The 21,996-nt window shown below is 64.0% G+C and overlaps 1 protein-coding gene across 1 annotated transcript in view; it reads right to left on the minus strand.

Moving 5' to 3' along the window:
* Nucleotides 1-687: 687 nt before the first annotated feature.
* The window catches only part of COL6A1 (collagen type VI alpha 1 chain), a 22,956-nt gene continuing 1,647 nt past the window's right edge, over nucleotides 688-21,996 (minus strand). The window contains exons 3-35 of the mRNA XM_050785670.1: nucleotides 21,021-21,221; nucleotides 18,981-19,140; nucleotides 18,602-18,730; nucleotides 18,499-18,519; nucleotides 18,127-18,147; nucleotides 17,992-18,036; nucleotides 17,255-17,308; nucleotides 16,741-16,785; nucleotides 16,616-16,642; nucleotides 15,834-15,860; nucleotides 15,696-15,740; nucleotides 14,591-14,644; nucleotides 14,377-14,439; nucleotides 13,363-13,425; nucleotides 13,219-13,272; nucleotides 13,038-13,073; nucleotides 12,614-12,676; nucleotides 11,246-11,308; nucleotides 8,127-8,189; nucleotides 7,846-7,908; nucleotides 7,458-7,508; nucleotides 7,198-7,233; nucleotides 6,656-6,718; nucleotides 6,396-6,461; nucleotides 5,907-5,942; nucleotides 5,173-5,209; nucleotides 4,793-4,801; nucleotides 4,115-4,248; nucleotides 3,488-3,597; nucleotides 3,157-3,340; nucleotides 2,848-3,031; nucleotides 2,470-2,499; nucleotides 688-2,243 (exon numbers count right to left, since the gene is read on the minus strand). Of these exons, the coding sequence (XP_050641627.1) occupies nucleotides 1,564-2,243; nucleotides 2,470-2,499; nucleotides 2,848-3,031; nucleotides 3,157-3,340; nucleotides 3,488-3,597; nucleotides 4,115-4,248; nucleotides 4,793-4,801; nucleotides 5,173-5,209; nucleotides 5,907-5,942; nucleotides 6,396-6,461; nucleotides 6,656-6,718; nucleotides 7,198-7,233; nucleotides 7,458-7,508; nucleotides 7,846-7,908; nucleotides 8,127-8,189; nucleotides 11,246-11,308; nucleotides 12,614-12,676; nucleotides 13,038-13,073; nucleotides 13,219-13,272; nucleotides 13,363-13,425; nucleotides 14,377-14,439; nucleotides 14,591-14,644; nucleotides 15,696-15,740; nucleotides 15,834-15,860; nucleotides 16,616-16,642; nucleotides 16,741-16,785; nucleotides 17,255-17,308; nucleotides 17,992-18,036; nucleotides 18,127-18,147; nucleotides 18,499-18,519; nucleotides 18,602-18,730; nucleotides 18,981-19,140; nucleotides 21,021-21,221 (2,917 nt within the window). The 3' untranslated portion in view covers nucleotides 688-1,563. The remainder of the gene's footprint in view (nucleotides 2,244-2,469; nucleotides 2,500-2,847; nucleotides 3,032-3,156; nucleotides 3,341-3,487; nucleotides 3,598-4,114; nucleotides 4,249-4,792; nucleotides 4,802-5,172; nucleotides 5,210-5,906; nucleotides 5,943-6,395; nucleotides 6,462-6,655; nucleotides 6,719-7,197; nucleotides 7,234-7,457; nucleotides 7,509-7,845; nucleotides 7,909-8,126; nucleotides 8,190-11,245; nucleotides 11,309-12,613; nucleotides 12,677-13,037; nucleotides 13,074-13,218; nucleotides 13,273-13,362; nucleotides 13,426-14,376; nucleotides 14,440-14,590; nucleotides 14,645-15,695; nucleotides 15,741-15,833; nucleotides 15,861-16,615; nucleotides 16,643-16,740; nucleotides 16,786-17,254; nucleotides 17,309-17,991; nucleotides 18,037-18,126; nucleotides 18,148-18,498; nucleotides 18,520-18,601; nucleotides 18,731-18,980; nucleotides 19,141-21,020; nucleotides 21,222-21,996) is intronic.

Below are 21,996 nucleotides of genomic sequence, written 5' to 3' on the forward strand. Positions count from 1 at the left end.
TGCACCGAGCAAGGCATGTCCCTGCCTGTGGCACCTGAGGGGCTCGCCAGGGTCGCTGCAAGTGAGGGCCTTCAGGAAGCCCCACCCTCACCCTCGATGCCCATTCCTGCTGCCCTCCTCCAGCCCAGCCTTCGGCCGATCCTCTTAGTCCCCCAAGGACCCCCAGGAACAACCGTGCACCCCAGATTCTGGGATTCAGGGGCTACGAACTTCTTTGAGGATGAGCCCCGCTGCCTTTGCCCTCCGCCCTCCACCTTCCATCCTCCTCTTGCTCTGCCCCAAAGGTGGAGCCTCCCAGGACTTCTTCCTCTGGGCCCTGCAGGATCTCAACTCTCCTTGTGAGCTCCCAGGGGTATTTCAGTACCAAGCCTAGAACCTGGGGCTGGCGTTTGTGGTTGACCTTGGTGGATGTGGCCGGCCCCAGACCACTGAGGCCTGAAAGCCCAGGGTGATGCCTCCTCAGCTCCTCTCTGTCCACAGGTGCAGCGTCATCTCCACGTCACCAACGCAGACGCAGATCGGGGCATGGATGGACAGCTGTAGCCAAGGGCAGCCCTGGTTCTGGCCTGGGACTGGTGGTGATGGGGGTTGGGAGCGGGCACGCACACACACTCCCCCAACCTCCTGTGCCTGCTCCGTTGGCACACATGGCAGGATTTTACTTTGTGGGGAAGATAACCACAGGGAGAGGAGTGAAAACCTTTATTTGGAAAAGTTGGCGACATGGATATGGTTCAGAGAAAAACACAGAAGGAGCAAAACTAACACGAACATAGAAAGGGCGCCTTTGATAACACGTCGAACACGTCACTGTTCTGAGGAAGGAGAGTTTTGCATTGTTTCTAGTAAGACACAGCCCTCTGTGGCACCAAGGGGCTCTCATGTCCAGTCCAGGCCCCAGTCTCTGCGGGAGGGAGGAGCGGATGGGGTTAGCACCTTTAATCTCGAGGGTCTTGAGTGCAGCCAGCGCCCCTGCGAGTACTCGCTGAGGTCGGGGTCAGTGCTGGTCAGCAGCAGCCCCTAGGGCTGTGGGGCCGAGGTCCAGGCCGGTCACCAGCAGGACACTCAGGAGACAGGGCCAAGTCGCTGAGATTTATGTCTACAGCGGCCTTCTGACCTTGGTTTCCCAAAACGAGACAGACTCCAATGGCTGCCTCAAGCTGAGGAGAAAAGCTTGCTTTGACTTTAATTGTAAAGTAACTGTTAGGTGAGGATTGGTGGGAAAAGCCGGCTATGGGGACAAAGGAGAGGGAGGTGTGTGCAGCACGGGTCCCGAGAGGGCGTCTGGCTCAGGCTGGTATGCTGCACAGAGGTGCCTAGGGAAGGAGCTGCAGGAGGGAGGGCGGGCAGGAGGGCCCGGGGCGGGGAGCCCAGGTGACGCCAACTTAGGGCTGAGCCCCAGAGGGCCCTGCACAGGTGACGCCAGCTCAGGGCTGAGCCCCGGCGGGCCCTGCACAAAGCAGGCAGCAGCGTTGTGTCCTGGCTTTCCAAGCTTTTCTTTAAAAAAAAAAAAAAATCTAGCGAATCAGGTTGGTCGGGAAAATTCGCATCACATTTTACTGTTTAGTGATGGGTGGGGAGGGGTGGGAGGACAGGGTTTGGGGCCTGCGTGCGGGGCGGCCTAGCCCAGGCCACCTTCCTGGAGACGGTCTGGTGGAAGACGCCGCGCAGCAGGGCCTGGTAGCTGGGGACACGGAACAGGTGGCGCTCGCCGTAGGCCACGTCGTACTCGGCCGTCTTGCCGGTGACCAGGACGCGGATGTGGGGCTCATTCACCTGGCGGCCCACGACCACCACGAAGATCTCGATGCCCGCTCGCTGGGCCTCCTGCACGGCCTTCTCGATGGCCGCGGGCGTGGCGCCCTGTGAGTTGCCATCTGAGAAGAGCAGCAGCCTCTTCTTTGCAGCGCCAGACGAGGCCTCGCGGTAGAAGCGGGTCACATAGCCCAGGGCGTCGTTGACGTCCGTGGCGTCGTTGATAAAGTCCATGGCATCGACAGCACTGGCCAGGGCCGTGTAGTTCTGCAGGAACTGCAGCGACGCCCGCTCTGGCCGCTGCTGGCCTGTGCCGCTGTACTGCACCACAGCCACCCGCACGTCGTGGGCGGGGTCCGTCCTGCCCGCCATGAGGAAGCGCTCGGCCAGGCGCTTGGCGAAGCGCTTGGTGGTGTCAAAGTTGTGGCTGCCCACGCTGGCAGAGCTGTCCAGCAGGATGGTGATGTCAGCGGGGGAGGAGAACGTGACTGCAGAGCGGGGTGGGCAGACGTTAGCATGAGCCGCAGTGGGCCGGCCAGAGGGCGTCCGAGCTCCCCAGAGAGGGCACGGCACGGTGGTGCTCAGCCACCAGAGTGAGCCATGCACCTGCTCTTGTGACCGCCAGGCCCTCCTCCCAGAGCCCCCTCCTCTCAGAGCCCCTGCCCCAGCCACGGTGCCCTCCTCCCCATGTGCCTGGGCCGCTGAGGTACTCACTGGGGCAGGTGTAATCTGGACACTTCTTATCTGTAAAAGAGAAAAACCATGCAGTGTGGGCCCACTGCTCCACCTATAACCCCTAGGAGATGTCCCAGGACCTCCGGCTGAGCACAGGGGTGGCCGTGCCCCTGGAGGTCACAGTGAGCTGGGAGGAGGCCTCTGTCTGGGACAGCCCTGGGCGCCCCGCGTGCACCTACACAGATCTGGGACAGCCCGGGCGCCCCACATGCACCTACACAGACCTGGGACAGCCCGGGCGGCCCGTGCACCTATGCAGACCTGGGACAGCCCGGGCGGCCCGTGCACCTATGCAGATCTGGGACACGCCTGGACGCCCCGTGCACCTACGCAGATCTGGGACAGCCCTGGGCGTACCTATGCAGATCTGGGCGGTGACATTCTTCAGGAAGGCGTCCTCCAGCAGCTCTGCATAGTTCTCCTTGACCAGCGAGAGGCCGGCCCGGCCCTGGGATGGTGCCAGGCCTTGGCAAGAAATGACATTGAGCTGGTCGGAGCCCGGGACGAAGTCAAACACGTCCTTGATGCCCACGGAGACCACCTGTGGGGACAGACAGTGTTGGTGTGGCGCAGCCCGCTCTGCCCTCGTCTTTCTGGGGACAAGACCACCCTGGCTGGCGGGGCGCCCTAGGCGGGGCAGGTGCAGCCTGGGGGTGGCCACCCCACCTGGACGCCTGGACTGCAGAGCACGTTGAGCGGCGTGGTGTCCCTCTGGGTGTCTGAGCGCCCGTCAGTGATGACTAGAGCGATGCGGTTGTTCGGGCTGGGTGGCAGCAGCTGGTCCCGCGTGTACTGCAGGGCCTCTCCTGTGAAAGTGCCGCCCGCCATCCACTGCAGGTTCTTGATGGCTCTGCACAGGAAGGGGCGGGAGGGGCGGTCGGGGCCAGGCCTGCCACGGGGCCGAGCCCACCTGGGATGAGGGGTCAGGGCCGATTCGCCGCGGGGCCAGGGGTCGGGACGAGGGGTGGGAGGGCCCTGGCCGTTTGTGGGCACTCACTCCTTGAGCTCCTGCACGTTCCGGATGCTGGGGCTGCGCAGGCTCACGTGCTCCTGCATCTGGCTGTGGCTGTACTGCACCACACCTGCGTACGACTGTCCCGGCTCAAACTGTGGGACCGGCGCCGGGGTCAGGACGGGAGCGCTACCCCAGGTCTGCATAAGCCTCCCAGGGATGACTCTGTTGGCTGCGGGTGCCCAGAGGGCGGCACAGCCCCCAGGACCTCAGGACCTGGGTCCCCTGTGACTGGCTCCGGTGCCCAGGGGGTGGCACAGCCCCTGGAACCTGGGTACCCCGCAAACCAATCTTCCTTGGTGGATGACGCCCTCGTAGGTTCTGTCCACGAGGGACAAGCCCACCCCCAGAACTCAGTACCCCAAACTGCTGGCCCTCAAGGAGAGGGGGGCCCCTCCCTCATCTGGGGTGCCTGTGTAGAATGGGCCAGCCTCGCCAGGTGGAGCTGGAGGCCCGGATGGACTGGCGCGTGCTTGGCATCCTCCTCACGAGCAGGGAAGTCACAGGGATGCAGCGACGGCCTCGGGAGGCTGAGGTCTGGCCCTGGCAGGGGCGGCTGGCAGGGCCGGGATGCACCTGCGCTGGGCAAACCCGGGAAGGGCGAGGCCTCACCTTGACCAGCTCGTCCCGGCTCAACCGGTCGATGACCTTGACGACGAAGTCCTTGGCAATCTCGAAGTTCTGCAGGCCGATGCTCTCTGAGCTGTCCAGTACGAAGAGCAGGTCGATGGGGCCGCACTTGCATTCTGCAGGCGGGGGCAGTGTCAGCAGAGCACGCCCCGCCCCTCCACCGCCCTGGCCCCGCCCCTCCACCGCCCTGGCCCCTCCCCTCCTCCGCCATGGCCCCTCCCCTCCTCCGCCATGGCCCCTCCCCTCCTCCGCCCTGGCCCCTCCTTGGCTGCCACGTCATCGCCTGACACTGGTCCCGCCTGTCTCAGCCCTAGACGAGCCCACCCCCTCCAATGGCCCCCCAATGGCCGCTCCACTCGGTGGCTGGTCAGGGCCTGCGTTGCTCAGCCAGGCTGGGCGTGGGGCCTGTGGGCCAGAACGATGGAGCAGGGACCCCCAACCTGCTCCTGGTTATTTCAGTTATGGGTGAAAGATGGAGGGGCCCAGCCCAGCACCCGGGACTCTGCTGGCTTGGAGCAGACCCCAGAGGGGTGGACAGGTGCAAGGAGCTGTGGGCAGGGACCAGGGTGCCACGTGCTGTCCTGTGACATGCGTGGGACCCAGGCCTCGCTCCCCCACCCCCGGGATCCATTCTCTCAGAAGCCAGAGCACAGGTCTCACCACAGCAAGCTGAGGAGAAGAGAAAGGGTCAGTTAGACCATAGTCAGGGCCCCATCCTGCCCACGTCAGAAAGACTCCTGTTCTCAGGGCAGCCTCCCCCCTTCCCTGGCCTCCCTCCCAGCCTCCCCGCCTCCCCGCCTCCCTGCCTCCCTGGCCGCCCTCCCCACGTGGCAGCTCTGCGCGGCACCGGGGACTCTCAGCCTGCACGGGGACCTGGGGGCCTGGGAGGGCTTCGGAGGTCGGTAGGGGCTGGCTGAAGAGCCTCCTCAAGGATGTACTCAGAGACCCGGGCCCCCAACAGTGGAGAGACCCTTCTAGGAGTGGAACAGGCCGGGCTGGGGCCCTGCTCTCCCTAAGAACAGCCTCTCAGAGATACTCACAGCACATTTTCATGATGATGTCCAAAATCTCGCATTCCTGGGGAGGGAGAGACGAGGGTCCTGAGGCCATGGACAGCCCCTCCCAGCGGGGACTGTGGGCTACTGGGTCTCCAGGTCACCCTCCCCAGGGCCCCCACAGGGCTGGGTTTGGGCACGGGGTTCTTTGCAGGTGTGCCCAGCTCTGCCCACTACACCCCTGCTACACGGCTGGACCCCTGATGTGGTCACAGAAACAGCACTGTCATGGGTCTCCTCGTGGCCACCATGGGTCCCCTCATGGTCCTCATGGATACAGGCCCCCCCATGATCCTCACGGGTCCCCCCATGGCCGTCACATGTCCCCCCATGATCCTCACGTGTCCCCCCATGGCCATCACGTGTCCCCCCATGATCCTCACGTGTCCTCCCATGGCCGTCACATGTCCCCCGTGGCCGTCACGTGTCCCCCCACGGCCACCACGTGTCCCCCCATGATCCTCACATGTCCCCCCACAGTCATCGTGTGTCTTCATGGCCGTCACAGGTCCCCCCATGATCCTCATGTGTCCCCCCCACGGCTGTCGTGTGTCCCCCCATGATCCTCACGTGTCCTCATGGCCTGGCACCAGCTCTTCTTCCACAACCCACCCCCCTTGTGAGCAGCGTCTACAGGAGCTCCCACGGACAGGACCCACACCCCAAGGGACGGAGGCTGCAGTGGTTGCCCCCAGCGATGTTCACAGAGCCCCACTTACGTCTGGCCCGGGCGGTCCTGGGTGTCCTGGGGGTCCCTGTCCGAGAAACAGGGTAGAGGAGCTCTGAGGGCGAGATGCCCACTGAGCTTCCTGAGCTGAGACAGGCCCCACCCCCGGGACCCCTACTCCACATCAAGCCCACCCCCCCACCCCCCCCTGCCCAGCCCCTCGTCCTCAGTGAGGGTCCTGTGAGGGCAGCTGGGGCTTCGCTCACTGGTGGTCCAGGTGACCATCCCAGGTGGGGCCCACCCTGAGGACCTGCTGTCTCCCTGGGCTCAGCTCTGCTGCCCTGGCCACCACCCCGACCCTGGCCGCCACCAGACCCTGGCGACCGGTGCCTCCCACCCCCAGAGCCTCCCAGATGACATGCTCCCCCAAATTCCCTCCCGCCGCCTCCCGCTCTCCCAGCCCCTTCCAGCATTCCCCAGCCCCAGCATCCAGCGTCCCAGGCGCAGCCCACCGTGGCCTCACCCAGCCACACCCACCCACCTGGGGTCCCTCGGGGCCCCGGTACCCCTTTGCTCCTTTGACTCCTCGGGGTGCAATGTCGTTGTTCTGGAAGGAAACAGCGTTGTGTCAACGGGCTGTGCACCGTCTGGGCATCTGCGCACTGGCCCCGTCCACAGAGCGTCTAGCAGCCAGGGCCCATGAGGCCTCCCACCAGCCGGTCCTGGTCCACTGCCCTTCGAGGGCCAACCCTCTGTGGTTCAGGTGGACTCAGGGCTGGCCCTGCCCCCGTCCACACTTACGTCATCTCCGGGGTCCCCGGCTTCCCCCTCGTCCCCCTTGAGGCCGGGGTAGCCCTTCGTGCCCTGTAGTGATGGGAGAGTGCTTGGTTATCATGGGTTTTATTTTGTTTTTAGGAAGCAGAAAGTTTAAAAGGAAAAAAATAAAGATAAGGGAGGCACTCTTCCCTTCCCCACCACACACGTTTCCTGGGCTGGAGAAACCGGGTCCTGGGGTGGCCTAGGGAGCCGTGGGGCGGCCTCTGGGGCTGGGCCTGCCCTGTTCACCGAGGGGAGCATCGGTCCGTCACAGGTCCTCCCGTGATCCTCATGTGTCCCCCCCATCGGCACAGCCAGGGGACCCACGGGCCACACCACAGCGGGAGCCTCGCAGGGCCTTGGCCACGAGCCTTGGCTTCTGCTGGAGCTGATGCCGACTGGGGCTGTGGCGGGTGCCCGTGTGTTTGCTCGGGAGCCTGTTTACACATGTGTGTTCCCACGTGCGTGTCCCTGTGACTGTGAATGTGTGTGTGCCCACAGCCAGATGGAGGAGGGGGTGTACTCACGTTTATCCCGGGAGGGCCCCTGTTGCCCGGATACCCCTGTCACGGAAAAGCAGGGCGGTGATGCTGGGTTCTGATTGAGAGGGGAGGCTGTGAGGGGCACTGCGGAAGGGCCTGAGCTGACAGAATCCTGGCCATGGACTTCCTGGGCCAGCCGGCGGTCCTGGGGCCAACCCGCCCACCCAGGAGTGCCCAGTCCGCTAAAGAGGGTGTTGCAGGCGGCTTGGGGCATGTTCCTGTGGGCTCAGCCTCTGGGCACTTACGGGGAAGCCAGGGAAGCCCTCGGTGCCATTTCCAGGGGGGCCGTCTTCACCCTGGGGGAGCACAGTAGCCGTCACCATGCGAATCAGCCAGGCCTGGGATACCCACTGACCAGCATGGGCCCGGGAGCACTGACCCCACAGAGCCCCTCCCTCCCCTGGGGCCACCCTGCTGGTCCCCGTGGACCCTGGGACCCAGACCTCAGGGCAGGAGGGGCCCTGCCGAGGCAGCCTCTGGCTCAGGTGCTGACTGTGGCCAGGAGCCAGTGATGCTGCGAGCGCTCCCGGCCCAGTCAGGGACCCCAGGTAGTTCCACAGTGCAGGGCTGGGGCTCCCCAGGGCCTCTGGCAGCCAGGCCTCGGCCCCAGGGCCCGAGCTGTTGGACACTCACCCTCTCACCCATCAGCCCAGGGTCTCCAGGGGGTCCAGCAGGTCCTGGGGCTCCTCTGGCACCCTGAGGAGGAAGAGGGAGGCGTGAAGGGAGCAGGCCCAGGCGTGGTGACCTTGGAGGGAAGTAGGGCCCTCCTGGGGCCGGGAGAGGTCCCAGCGGGAGCCAGGACACCCAGGACCATGGGGTCCTCAGAGGACGCGGGGCAAGCACCAGGCAGAGAGTGGGTTCTGGACCCTCAGGCCCCTCCTGGGTGGCGGGCGTGGGTGGGGAGCGGGACTCACCTCGGAGCCTGGGGGACCCTCATCGCCTCGGTAGCCTTTAGGTCCGATAGGACCAGCCTCGCCCTGTAGAGAGATGGATGTGGCACGTTGGACCGCAGCCCTCACCCAGCCCTCAGGCCTGAGCCCCCCCTGACCCTGAGCTGAGGGTCTCGGACCGTGAAGTGTCAGGGCCCCCAGGCTCCGGCCCTGGTCCAATCAGCACAGGGGGCGAGCCAGGCCCACTCTTGGGTCTGATGAAGGGCCTGGGCACGAGTGTTGAAACCTCTTTCAGATGACTTCAGTGGGCGCCTGGCTGGTGCCTTAGGCCCCCATGGAGGGGTGAGGCTACAGGTCCCTGGGCCGCAGACCACCTGCCCCTTCTCCCATCAGAGTGGCCCCAGACTGCCCTCCCTCATGGTCCCCTTTGGGCCTGGCCTGGTCCCCTTAGCCCACCCCCAACTGCAGGACCCGCTGTGGGTTGAGCCTGGACACCACCCTGCCCCCACCTGCACCTGAGGCTGCCTGCTGGACTTCCTTGGGTCCCCCACATCTCATGAGGACCCCCTGTGGGGTCTATTTCCAGAGCTGGCTCCAGCCTCCACCCTTGAGGGCCTGCTCCGTGGACGATCCAGTGGTGAGTCCCTGCCCTTCTGGGTCTAGCCCAGGCGCCCAGGCACTTCCCAATGCAGCCAGCTGAGCCAAGAAGGGAGCCGTGTGCACACCTGGCCCTGGTGGGCCCCAGCCATGAGCCTGGTCGGACGCCTGTCCCTGGCCTGTGGTTAGGCTGATGCTTCGTGATGAGGCCTGTCCTGGTGGTTCAAATGTTTACAACTTCCCCACTACCAGACTTGGCCCATTCACCAGCCTGACCCGTGGCCTCCACCAGGCAGACGGGCGGCACCTAGTGTATTGCTCTCCCTACCCGACTGTGAGCATCCAGCCCTGGCTGTGAAGCTCCTGCACCCTGCGTGGTCAACACCCCCGCAGTGTTAGGACTGCACGCTTGACTGGGGACTTTGCACACAGGCCTCAAGGAGGTCCAGAAGCCCACCAAACTTGGGGTTCACAGGGGTTAGTCTGGTACCCTGAGACCCTGCCTTGGGAACACGAGAAGGGGAGCCAGGAGGGAGGATGGAAAGGAGGTCTCTGTGCCCTGGGCCAGGTGAGTGGGAGGCAGAAGGCCTGGACCTCACCACACACGGTCAGAGTGTGCCACAGGGAGCAGGAGGCCAGACTCGGCAGCTTCTGCAGAGCGGCTGCAGAGGCAGCTCACTGGGGGCACCTCCCGGGACCAGCCCTGAGGGCCCAACCACTTCTGGTGTCCACACAGGGAGAGGCCCGTGCTGGGCGGGGTGGAGGGGAGCGGTAAGGCTGGCAAGAGCTGAGCAGGGAGGTGCCCAGAGCAGCGAGAGCCCAGGAGGCCAGCTAGGAGCCCAATGTCCCGATAGACAAATGTGGTTCCAAAGCCACCTATCCACATCCCAGGCCCCAAAAGGCCCCCGGGAGGCTCCAGGTGAACAAGTGCCTGCCTCGGCGAGGCAACTGTGAGTCAAGGGTAACGTGGTGCCCTGGTCTCAGGCACTGGGGGAACCTCCTCCAGCACAGCAGCCTAGGGACTGCTCCCAGACCCCAGGCACGGGACCAACCAGCCCCTGTGCAGCCTGCCCCATGACACTGGAGGTCCTGCAGCCGCCTGCTCACAGGACTGCCTCTCTTGTCACAACTCTTTGAAAGTGGCTTTGTTTTTTCTTATAGTGGCTATTAATTATTTTGAAAACTGAACATATAAAACAGACAGGGTGTGGTCAGAATTCTCCGAGCAAGTCCTGGCCTCTGAACGCTTTTCCCACTGAGACTTTCGGCTACCAAGGCCTTGAGCAGCCTCGCAAGCCTGGAACCTGGCCCTGGGCCGTCCCCTCCCCACCACCTGTCACTGGCTGCGTGGCCTCTTCCATGCACTGCGCCCTGCACTTGGCCCTCTCCTGCGGTGACCACACAGGAGGTCAGATCAGCCTCAGGGCTGGAGCCCCGGGAGCTCAAAGAGCAGAGGATCAGAGGCCGAGGCCGTGCACTTCCCCAGGAAGGTGTCGGGAGCCCTTTCTGCCCCTGCCATGAGCCGCACGCAGGACCAGGTGGACGAACGGCCCAGACCTTGCCTGCCAAGCCCTGCTCTGGTCCTAATCTATGACACAGGTGTTTTTAACAGCTGTGTAACACCTGTTGGCACCACAAAAGCACGATTTCACCTCGTGCATAGAAATACAAATGTGACTTGCACTGGGACAGCCTCTCCCATCTCCCTGGGTCTGAGGCCCCGTCTTGCTGGACGTCTGAGACAGCTGCCATGCCTGCTGCCATGCCCGCTGCCATGCCCAGGGTCTGGCCTTATGTGTGGCAGGTGGGCAGCTACGCACATGGAGCTGTAAGGTTGATTTGTCCACAGAAGCAGACAAGCTCGGGGAGTACACACTTGCTGTCTCTGGGCGTGACCGTGTGGAGGCCTTCCTGTCCCCGTGGGGCAGGTGAGCTCCAGGAGGATGCAACAGCCCAGCCCAGCCTGCGGGCAACACCACAGTGGATTCACCATCATGGCAGTCATCAGAATGGGGGAAGAGACAGAAAGCCACGCGGCGTGCACAGCGATTCCAGAGGCTCGGAGAAGGGAATTTAGAATGAGATGAGAGTGCATTTTCATCCCGACACCCCGGGATTCTGGAACCTTCCATAGCCTCACACTCCCCAGTTGACCTCCAGGCACAGTCATGCCTGGCCCCTGACCCAGAAAAACAAATGCTGACCAAGCTCCCACAGTGTCTCCCAGGGGCTCCAAAGCCTCTTCCTCACTGCAAGGCACCCTTGCCCCAGACGGGTGCCCGGACAGCGCTTCTCCATCTGGGGCTGAGCGTCTGAGCGTCGGGCCCCCGGGCGCTGGGCCTGCCCTCACCAATCCACACCAGCCCGGCCCATGCTGTGCCTCACCCCCAGGAGCCGGCTCCCATGCAGGGACACCCACGAGATCTACGGGAACACAGACGCCCTCGAATGGAAATGAAGAGACCCCCAGTGCGTGAGCTGCTGGAGCACTTCTACCTCCAAAACCCAAATTGGCCAATGCCCCCCAACCCCACAGGGTCTCCTACCGGGTCTCCAGGGACACCAACGGGGCCTTCTCTTCCCTGATCACCTTGTGGGCCAGCTTCACCCTGAGGAGAGACGAGCAGTGAGTGTGGAGCTGGGCCATCCTTGGAGAGGACAGCTGCCAGGCACGCTGGGAGCCAGAGCGTGCTATCCAGGTGGTCACTGGGCTGCTCCGGACTTCCCTCCCCACACGGCTCCTTCCTGGCCTCCCCAGGCGTTTCCTCGGCCCACGTGTGTGGCCATCAGCGTGGCTGGCTGTCTTCACTCAGGAGGCCGGCAGCTCTCCTGGGGCCCCAGAGGCGTCCCTGCGTGCATCCCTGCTTCTCCAGTGAGCTCTGCAGACCTGGCAGGTGTTTGTAGCCACAGACTTGCGGCCTGCTGGGAAGCCAGAGCTGTGTGGCCGGCCCTTCCTCTGGGCTCTGCCTGGCTGTCAGTCTCATTCCCTGATCTCAGAGGAGTGGGCCTGGAAGGCGGTCTGAGTCACTAAGTCACACAGTCCCTGCTTTGACGTCCCCCCGCCCCTCCACGGGGCTGTGTGCTTCTGGGGAGCTCCCCGGGAGGAGGTCAGAAATCCCCCATCCCCCTTCGGGGAGCCAAACCCCTCGGTGGCGAGACTGGCCCTAGCTCAGCTCCCCGGCCCTGCTGGAGCCCCGCCCGACTGTCAGCACACGACAGCTGCATGTCCTGATTGTCGGACGAGGGAGCACCTGGGGGTGCTGCCTCTGAGGCCTGGCGGCTCGGCTGGGCACAGCAGGGCATTCTTCCCCCCTCACTCTGCCTGAGCCCGGCAGGACTGAGACACCCAGAATCTGCCCCGCCCCGCCCCGGGCCCAGCACAGTCACAGGGACAGAGAAGGGCCCTGTGCTTCTGCATCCTGAGGCTGGGCTGTGGGGTGGCCCTAGTGAGGCCCACGGCCATGGAGCTGAAGGTGGGGGGTGGCCTCTGGGGCCGCCAGAATCTCTGCTTTGGGGTGAGGTTTCTATGTCAAGACTTCCCAGGCAGGTGCCCCGCTGGCCTAGCTTCCCACCTGGGGTTCTGACCCAACTTCCTCACGCTGGGAATTTTAACAAAGGAAAATTGTTCCAAAGAAGAACCCAGCTCGGAGGCAGAAATGTGGACGCCGCCTGGTGGGAAAGTGGGCACCGGGCCCACGGGCAACGCCTTCACACGAAACAGGTCCCAGCATCAGGCACGTGGCTGGGCGCCGGCTTCAGGGGCTGCCCTCCCTGACGGCATGTGAATGGGCTGGCCAGGTCGAGGGGCGACAGGGGCTTCGTGGCATGTCCTGTGGCTCCGGAGGCCTAAACCAGCCCCAGCATCTGCCTGCCCCTTCCTGGGGTGGGTCCCAGGTCCAGGAACTGTGACTCACAGGGTCTCCTCTTGGTCCCCGCGTGCCTGGGGTCCCCCGTGGTCCTCTCTCTCCAGGGCCGCCCTGAGTGGACAGACACAGAGGGTGAAGCCTCAGCTGCTGGAACTCACGCCCAGCTGGGGTGGGGCTTGAGGCCTGGCCTGGGCCGACTCCCCCAGCAGGACCCCTGGGAGGTGCCATCCCTCCACCTCATGGCCCACAGTTCCAGAGGCCGGAATCTCCTGGTTGCCCAGGTCCCACCCGTTCCGAGCCTACGGGAAGAGGCGTCCTGGACGTGTGGGTGAAGAAACCCACTTGTCTGGGGCAGGGGGCCGTGACTCTCAGTGCTGGGAGTACCGGACTGGGCCACAGAGGCCACGTCCACAGTTACACAGTGAGGCGAACAGTGCAAGCCAACAGCGCAGGCCGCCCCTGCCCCACTCACCCGCTCCCCGGGGGCACCGTCAGGTCCTGGGTTCCCCTGCGATGAAGAGAAACAGACGCCGGCGTTAGTCTGGTGGACACCCTGTATTTGGTCTCAGGGATGTGGAGCAGACCCCGAGCAAAGAGGATCGGAGGCTGAGGCCGTGCACTTCCCCAGGAAGGTGTCTGGAGCCCTCACTCACCTCGTCACCCGCCTCTCCTTTCTCTCCGGGAGGACCAGGCTCTCCTGGCTCGCCCTGTGGGGAACAAGGGTAGAATGGTCACTCCATCTCCTTGCCTTCCCTGGGCCCATGCCCGGCATCTGTGGGGCCTGTGCACCTCCTCACCTCGTCTCCAGGTGGTCCTGAGCTCCCTGGTCTCCCCGCCTCCCCGTCAGCTCCAGGCTCACCCTGGGGAAGACCGGGGGGTCACACACGCTCACAGGGGTGTGCACCAGGGGTGCAGCCGCCGGAGGCCACGTCCAGGGCCCGCCTCACCGAAACCAGGCCCTCCCTCTGACCAACACCTGAGAGCCCAGATCCCCCAGCACCCTCAGCCATCCACAACCCTGCACAAAAACCTCCTGGAATGCTCCAACCTTGTTCCCTATGAGGCCCAGCCAAGGGCCATCTTGTCTGAGGGGCAGGACTCGGTTCCCATTAGAGAAGGCACAGTTTTGCCAGGCTGGCAAATTGGCAAACTCAAATCTAGGGCCTGGAGGGCAATCTGGGAACTCAAAGATGAGATTTGGAAACCGTCTGCTGGGTTCTAGGAGCTCGTCCGGGAACATTTGGGGTGGGGTCAGCATTCGCCCTTGTCTTCCCCAGCACTTCCAGTTTCAACAAAGAAACTCCAGAGAAAACACCAGCCACGGCAGACTCAGCTTTAAGTCAGACTAAAAAGCTCCTTCTCCCGCCTTGCGCTCCCGCCTTGCACTCCTGCCCTCCCGCAGCACTCCTGCTGCCCGCCTGCCCTCCCACCTGCTTGGCGCCCTCAGTGCCACCTGGCCCATTCTCAGTTCTGAGAGCCATTCTGGGCGGCGGCTCACAGGCTGGGAGTGACGCGGTGCGGTCCCATTTGTGCAGAGCGAGCGGCAGGTGCGGGGAACAGAATGGCGGAGGCCTGAAGGCCCTTGGGCTGCAGGGAAGGCTCCGGGCGGGAGCGCAACGGCAGCTATTCCCACGCTGGGCCCTGTGCCCGCCACTCCCCTGCCTGCCTCCAGCCTCCACCAGCTCCTCCCCTCTGAGGCCGCATGGGTGGCCGACCTGCTCGGACCAGGACTTGCTTCCGGGAGCGGTTTCCGATTCAGCATTTGGCCAATCGTGAAGGCCCTGGCCCTCCAGGGGCCGCGAGTCACTCACCTTTTCTCCTTTCAGTCCAAAGGCGCCGGGGTCTCCCTTGGGTCCGGGGGGTCCTTGAATACCCTGGAGAGAGGAGGGCAGCATGACCACCAGCAGAGGCCACCGCGGCCTTTGGCAGCAGCCCCAGGCCGCCCAGACGAAGTCAAAACTGAGTCCACACGTGGTGCTGCTTACAGCGCTAGTTTTAAAATACCAGTGAGAGGAAGTGACTTACGTCAAACCCGGGCGAGCCCTTGCAGCCTGGCAGGCCTGGGTACCCCATCTCCCCCTGGAAAGAGGAAGAAAAGCAGAAAATCTGAAGGCCAAGTGGGTAAACCAAGGCCTATCACCTGTCAGACTTTGCGCTCTCCGTGCCCTCCCTGGAAAGCCCCACCTAGCAGACAGCCCCCTGGGGTCACCTTCACACCATCCACCCCACCCCTCCCCGTCCCTCCCACCGGGGTCACCTCACCCCGTCCCTCCCCACCTCTCCCCTGCTCACCTTCACACCGTCCACCCCACTCCTCCCCGTCCCTCCCGCCGGGGTCACCTCACCCCATCCCTCCCCGTCCCTCCCCACCCCTCCCCGCCCCTCCCCACCCCTCCCCCGTCCCGCCCCTGGTCACCTTCACACCGTCCACCCCACCCCTCCCCGTCCCTCCCGCCGGGGTCACCTCACTCCGTCCCTCCCCGTCCCTCCCCACCCCTACCCTGGTCACTTTCACACCGTCCACCCCACTCCTCCCTGTCCCTCCCGCCGGGGTCACCTCACCCCGTCCCTCCCCACCCCTCCCCGTCCCTCCCCTGGTCACCTTCACACTGTCCACCCCATCCATCCCCTGGTCACCTTCACGCCGTCCACTCCGTCTCTCCCCATCCCTCCCTGTCCCTCCTTGTCCCTCCCTGTTCCTCCCGAGGTCACCTTCACGCTGTCCACTCCATCCCTTCCCATTCCTCCCCATCCCTCCCCATCCCTACCCATCCTTCCCCTGGTCACCTTCATGCTGTCCAACTCATCTCTTACTGTCCCTCCTACCAGGGTCAGCTTCACTCCATCCCTCCCCATCCTTCCCGACCCTCCTCGTCCCTCCCTGTCCCTCCTCATCCCTCCCTGTCCCTCCTTGTCCCTCCCCATCCCTTCTCATCCCTCCCAGTCCTTCCTCGTCCATCCCCATCCCTCGTCATTCCTTCCCCGGGTAACCTTCGCGCCATCCACTCCGTCCCTCCCATCCCTCCTTATCCCTCCCCTGGTCACCTTCACGTCGTCCACCCCATCCCTCCCCGGTTACCTCCCCGTCCCTCCTCATCCCTCCCCATCCACCCCATCCGTCCCCAGTCACCTTCACGCCGTCCACCCCGTCGATGCCACGCTTGCCCTTCTCTCCCTGTGAGGCGGGAAAACGAAGGCAGGGGTCAGATGCAGGTCAGACATGCTGCCGTGGGGGCAGAACTCCCCCCTCCCAGCAGCCCACACTCACCTTGTAGCCCTTGGGTCCCCTGGAGCCCTGCGGAGACAGGAAGAGGATGTGAGGGGGTGTTTGGGGTGGGGAGGGCAGAGCAACCTTGGCTTAGGCCCACACAAGGCAGGGGCTCCAGTGCCCCCAACCCAAGGGGGCAACGTCACTGCTGAGAATCATGGGGTCTGACAGTGATGGGGAGGGGTCACTCTGCAGAGGGTAACCGCCGTGGGACCCCCCACTCTGCAGAGGGTAACCGCCCATGGGACCCCCACTCTGCAGAGGGTAGCCGCCCGTGGGACCCCCGCTCCAGAGAAAGTAACCGCCGTGGGACCCCCATGGGACCCCCACTCTGCAGAGGGTAACCGCCGTGGGACCCCACTCTGCAGTGGGTAACCGCTGTGGGACCCCCCACTCTGCAGAGGGTAGCCGCCCGTGGGACCCCCGCTCCAGAGAAAGTAACCGCCATGGGACCCCCGTGGGACCCCCACTCTGCAGAGGGTAATCGCCCGTGGGACCCCGCTCTGCAGAGGGTAACCGCCGTGGGACCCCGCTCTGCAGAGGGTAGCTGCCCGTGGGACCCCGCTCTGGGGTGGGGTGAAAGTGACACAAGTGCCCCTGCTGGGTGCCCGGGTGGCTGTCCTTGTCCTTCCAGATGGAGGGGACGGGGAGGGGTGGTGGAGCGGGTCTGCCAGGCATGTGGTCTCCTGTCAGGGACGCTGTCCTCATCCCCGGGGACACCCTCGTCCAGGATGGCACATCTGCGCCTGGAGGGACCAGCCCCGAGGTCGAGCCTCACTCACCTTCTCCCCACGGCTCCCTTTTTCTCCCTACACGCCCCGCGGAAGAAGAGGAAGAGAAGGCTTGTTAGTGCCGCGCAGGGCTGAGGGCACCGCCGGGCTCGGGCGAGGAAAGCTGGGGCACGTACCTTCATCCCCTGGTACCCAACAGGTCCGAGGTCCCCGGGTCTTCCCTGGAACACAGGAGGAAGCGGTGAGACACCCCTGGAGGGGCAGGGGCAGGGACCAGTCCCACCCTGCCCCACACCCCTCCCTCCAGCCCAGGCCTGGTGAACCCGAGAGAGCCGCCCTGCTGCACGGGGCCCACGGTGCCGAGGGGCTCCAAGGTGGAGCTGGGGGAGGGAGGTCTATGGATAGGATTTGGGCCAAGGAGCCACAGCAGAGGCCCCAGATGGTGCCGGCCTGAGCACTCTGGGCACCTCCCCACCCAGCCCCTCCCTGGCAGATGGGCTCAGGGGCTGCCCAGGGGGCTGTGTGGAAGGAGGGCTGGGCTGTGGCCCCTCCAGGCCTGCTCCCACCCATAAGGAACAGGCAGAGTGACTTTGGCACTCAGAACCCAGACACTCTTCCAGAAGTTTCCGAGGCCTAGTCGTTCCCCGCCTCCAGCTTCTTAGGGCCCCCACCCCACAGTCAGGCACTCACAGGATCTCCGGCTTCTCCCTTCTCTCCCGGGAGCCCTGGCTTGCCTCGTTCTCCCTGGAACATAAAACAGGTCAAGGTTGGGGGCAGTCCCGTTTCTTTCTAAAAAGCTGGCTCACAAAACAGGTTTTTAAAAACACACTTCATCCAGTCTTCAGGGATCACAGGGCTTTAAAGCACCTTCCCCATCACTCCTGGTCAGCCTGGGTCTGGGAGCTCCACCCCGCACGCCAGCTCCCTGCACTCCCTGCCTCCGTTCCTGCTGACCCCCAGGCACGGGCGGGACGGATGTGCAGCACAGAAGCCCCCCAGGCCCACGGCTCGACCCCCAGGATATGGCCATGGCCCGCAGCTGCTGGGTTTGATGATTATTAGGAGAAGCCAGAAATCTGAAGCCCATGAGCAGCCTCGTGGCAAGCTGCAATTATCAGCAGCTAATTCTAACGTTTAAGGTCATCCTGTGTGAGCCACACACGACTGGGGGCCCCACGTTCTCACCCTCCGACCCCCAGAAAGGTCCTTCTGAGCAGAGTGCGGCTGAGGGCAGGGCAGACAGAGACACCCTCAGAAGCCCCCAACGCCCCCAGGGCAGCCCACACCCTGCACGGGCCAGAACCTGCCTGCTGGACCCTCCTGGTGGACTTGGGTGCCCAGGAGGCTTTGGTCCCGCCACCCCCACTCCCAGGCCCCAAGCTGCAGGGACACCCCACAACACACGAGGAGCAGGAGTGACCACTCACCTCGAAGCCAGGGTCGCCCCGGAGCCCCGGAGGTCCTCTTGCAGGCTGCAAGGCAGAGGGGACGGTCAGCCCGGACCCCAGACTCAGGTTCTCAGGGTGCAGGGCGCAGGGTCAGGGGTGGGGGGCCACACTCACCTGGCATTCGAAGGAGCAGCACTGTGGGGGGGAAGGCGTGGAGACGAGTCAGTGGGAAAGGCACAGACACGTGGCCGGGACACCCAGGGTGACATGTGACCCAGGCACATGGGCAGACGGACACACGGGTGGACACACAGGCGGACACACGTCCCAGGCACACGGGCAGACGTGCAGGGGGACACACATGCCAGACATGCAGGGGGACACACGTCCCGGGCACACGGGCAGACACATGGGCAGGCACGCAGGGGACATGTGTCCCGGGCACATGGGTGGCTGTGCATAGGGACACGCATCCTGAACACCAGGTGGACGCGTGGGTGGACGTGTGCGGACTGGTGGCTGGGGGTTGGCGGGGAGGGCTCTTACCACTTGCTCCACGTTATTTTTCTGAAAAGAGAAATGGAAGTGTAGAATTACTTTCCACCTGGGGCCACCGTGGGCCTCCCCGTCTCCCGGGCAGGGGCCTCACGATCATGTCCACGATGGTGTCGATGGTCTGGCTGATGACCTCCTCCGCGTCGCGGCTCTGGCCCCAGTCAGCCGCCGTGAAGTTGCGCCGGTACGTGTGGTCCGTGGCGATGATGCTCAGACGCGGCTCCTGGGGGCAGTGTTCAGGGCGGGCTGAGCAGGGCTGGGACCCCTGACGGCCGGGCCGCTTCCCACAGGGCCAGAGCGGGGGCTGGGGCGCTCCAGGCTCCTCAGCAGGAGGGGCTGGCCTCTCAGGGGCAAGGGTGGCCGGCTGGAGTCCCCACACCCTCCTGAGGACCAAAAGATGGTCCCAGCTGCCGAGGGCCTTGCAGCCGCCACTCCATGAGGTTGGGGGCATCTGCGGGGCGGGCGGTGCCTACCAGGTGGTCGGGCGTGATGGCCACTGAGAAGACTTTGACGCCCAGGTGCTTGGCCTCGTTCACTGCGTCCTCCAGCCCCCCGCATGGCTCCTTGTAGCCCTCCAGGGGGTGCCCGTCGGTCACCACAATCAGGTACTTGTTCTCCTTTAGGTGGGAGCCCCTGGACAGGAGAGGGCAGCATGAGACCCCGAGACTAGGTGGGGGAACTGGAGGGAGACCCAAGCCCATCTGGGAGGTGCAGGTCCCTGTCCCATCGCGAGAAGCTGTTTCTGTTTGCTGATCCTGGCTGTACCGTGAGGATTACTAAAAAGAACCTCACCGTGGGGACTAATGCTCTGTGGCTCTCATTTCTCTAAACTGCTTTGGAAAATTCACGCCCTCCCAGGAGAGGCACCCATGACCCCAAAGGAGGCTTGGTTCCTGCGGTGCCCCGGGGCACAAAGTCCCCCGGCCAGTGAGTGGAGGCTGAAAGGGGCAGGGAGGGCGCCCTCCGAGATGCCCGCCTCGTCTACCCACAAGCTGCCTCAACTGAAGGCTGCTGTGTCACTACGGCTTTTGCAGGAAATGGGTGTGATGAGCAAACAACAGGGCGATCCCAGAGTGCCCCAAATCAAACCCCCCAAAGGGAAGGTGAGAGCAGACGGAAGGAGGGCAGCGTCACAGGGCAGTGGAGCGGGCTGCTGGGGACACTGAGCATGTCGGCCAGCAGGGCGAGCTCATTAGGAGGAGTCATATCTGTCTGTGGCTTCCACGGCGGGGCCACACTCTGACATGCGCGGCCACGTCCCCCACGCACCCCCTGCAGAGAGCAGACGACTTCCTGGCGACTCCAAGTCCCCCAGGTCCCAGCTTGGCACCAACTCTGGCGGGAGGTGGGCACAACCACTGGAAAGTGAGTGTCTGGCCCACGCCGGCCGTGTGGGCCTCTGAGACCGACCTCGGGAGAGGCTCCCCCCGTACCGCTCGATGGACAGGGCAGCCCCGGGACCCCCACTGTGATCCTGAGGCCTCGGGAAGGGCTGGGCGTGGGGAGGCCACGTTCCCCTCCAGACACTCTGGGGCTTGCAGCCCCTCCCCCCACATCTGGACACTGGACTGGGATGAGAGGAAACCCCTCAGTCCAGAAAAATCCCCGAGAAAGCAAACGAAACTCAGCGCGTGCTTCAGGTCTGATGAGAGTCAGCTTCAGTGATCCTGGCCCAGCTCGGTGTTGATGCTGTGGGGCAAACCAGCCCTGTCTCTCTGCCTCTCGGTCTCTCGGCCTCTGTTTCTCTCTCTGTCTCTGTCTGGCCCTGTCTCTCTGTCTGTCTCTGCACTTCTCTCTCTGTCTCTCTGCCTCTGTCTTTTTCTATCAGTCTCTGTCTCTCTGTTTCCCTCTCTCTCTCTCTCTCTCTGTCCCTGTCTGTCTCTGTCTCTCTGTCTCTGTCTCTCTGTCTCTGTCTCTCTCTGTCTCTGTCTCTGCTGTCTCTATTCCCATCTCTGTCCCTCTGTCTCTGTCTCTCTCTGTCTCTGTCTCTGTCTCTCTGTCTCTCTCTCTCTGTCTCTGTCTCTCTGTGTCTCTGTCTCTCTCTGTCTCTGTCTCTGTCTCTGTCTCTCTGTCTCTGTCTCTGTCTCTCTCTGTCTCTGTCTCTGTCTCTGTCTGCCTGTCTCTATTCCCATCTCTGTCTCTGTCTCTGTCTCTCTCTGTCTCTGTCTCTGTCTCTCTCTGTCTCTGTCTCTCTCTGTCTCTGTCTCTCTCTGTCTCTGTCTCTGTCTCTGTTTCTCTCTGTCTCTGTCTCTGTCTCTGTCTCTCTCTGTCTCTGTCTCTGTCTCTGTCTCTCTGTGTCTCTGTCTCTCTCTGTCTCTGTCTCTGTCTCTCTCTGTCTCTGTCTCTGTCTCTCTCTGTCTCTGTCTCTTTCCTGCCCGCAAAGTGGTCAGGGAGGCCATACAGCCTCCAAGAGAACAGGGAGGCTGCAGCTGAAGCCGCACAGGGACCCCAGGCCAACCCCGGCCCAGGCTGGGTACCACGTGTGAGAGCTGCCTGGGCAGGAGGCCACTCACCCCACGAGGAGCTGCTCCAGCCCCTTCTTGATGGCACAGTCAGTGTAGGTGCCCTTCCCAAAATACTTGATGGCGTCCACTCTGCTTTTGAGCGTGTCGCGGTCACCGGGCATGCGCGTGAGGCCTTGGATGATCTCCACGTCGTCGCTGTAGTGCAGTGCACCCGCGTTCCACACCAGGTTTCGGTCGCAGCGGTAGTACCTGCCAGGAACAGGCACGGCAGGCGTCAGGCGGGCGGCCCCTGGCACCATCACTGCCCATCCCAGGGCGCGACGTCACCCGGATGGACGGGCTGCTCCACCCTGGCCGAGGCTGACACACAGCTGGACTTCCCCGTGGCCCTGAGGCCGGCCCTCCTGGAGGGCTGTGTGGGCGGGTGTGGCCAGCAGGTGACCTGCGCTCCGATCCCCCGGCCTCAGACCAGGAGCCCTGAGCATGTGGCCCTGCTGGGGTGGGGTCCTCGGGACTGCAGTGGGGCAGCATGACTGTGGGGGAAGGAGGCACCCAGGGGGGTTTGAGCGCCTGGGCCCGAGGCTCTCAGGGGTCTGCTCTGCCCCAGCCTGAGGTGGGCTCGCATCTGCCCCACCCGCCCTCCCGCCCATTCAGCAGAGTGATCACAGCTCCTGCAGGAATGCCAGAGGCAATGTGGGGATGACTCCGCCCCATTTCACAGGTGGGAAACTGAGTCATGGGGAGCCTGAGTAAAGGCAACAAGGGCGACTCAGGGGACGCTGGGCCACATGGCCGCCCCTCCCTGGTGCCATCCACAGCCAGACCGCCCAACACACTGCCTCACGGGCCTGGCCACGTCCACTAAGCTCAGGGTTTCTAATCCCAATGGCTCCCGCTGGGGACGGTGGGGGTTGGCAGGTACACGGTGCTGTTACCGCAGCCTCTGACTGTGCCCCTTCTGGTGGCGGGAGGCTCAGGCCCAGCGGCCAGTCAGCAGGGTCAGGGAAGACTGGGGGGTCCTTTG

Source organism: Macaca thibetana, chromosome 3, assembly GCF_024542745.1.
Source record: "Macaca thibetana thibetana isolate TM-01 chromosome 3, ASM2454274v1, whole genome shotgun sequence".
Classification (NCBI taxonomy): domain Eukaryota; kingdom Metazoa; phylum Chordata; class Mammalia; order Primates; family Cercopithecidae; genus Macaca; species Macaca thibetana.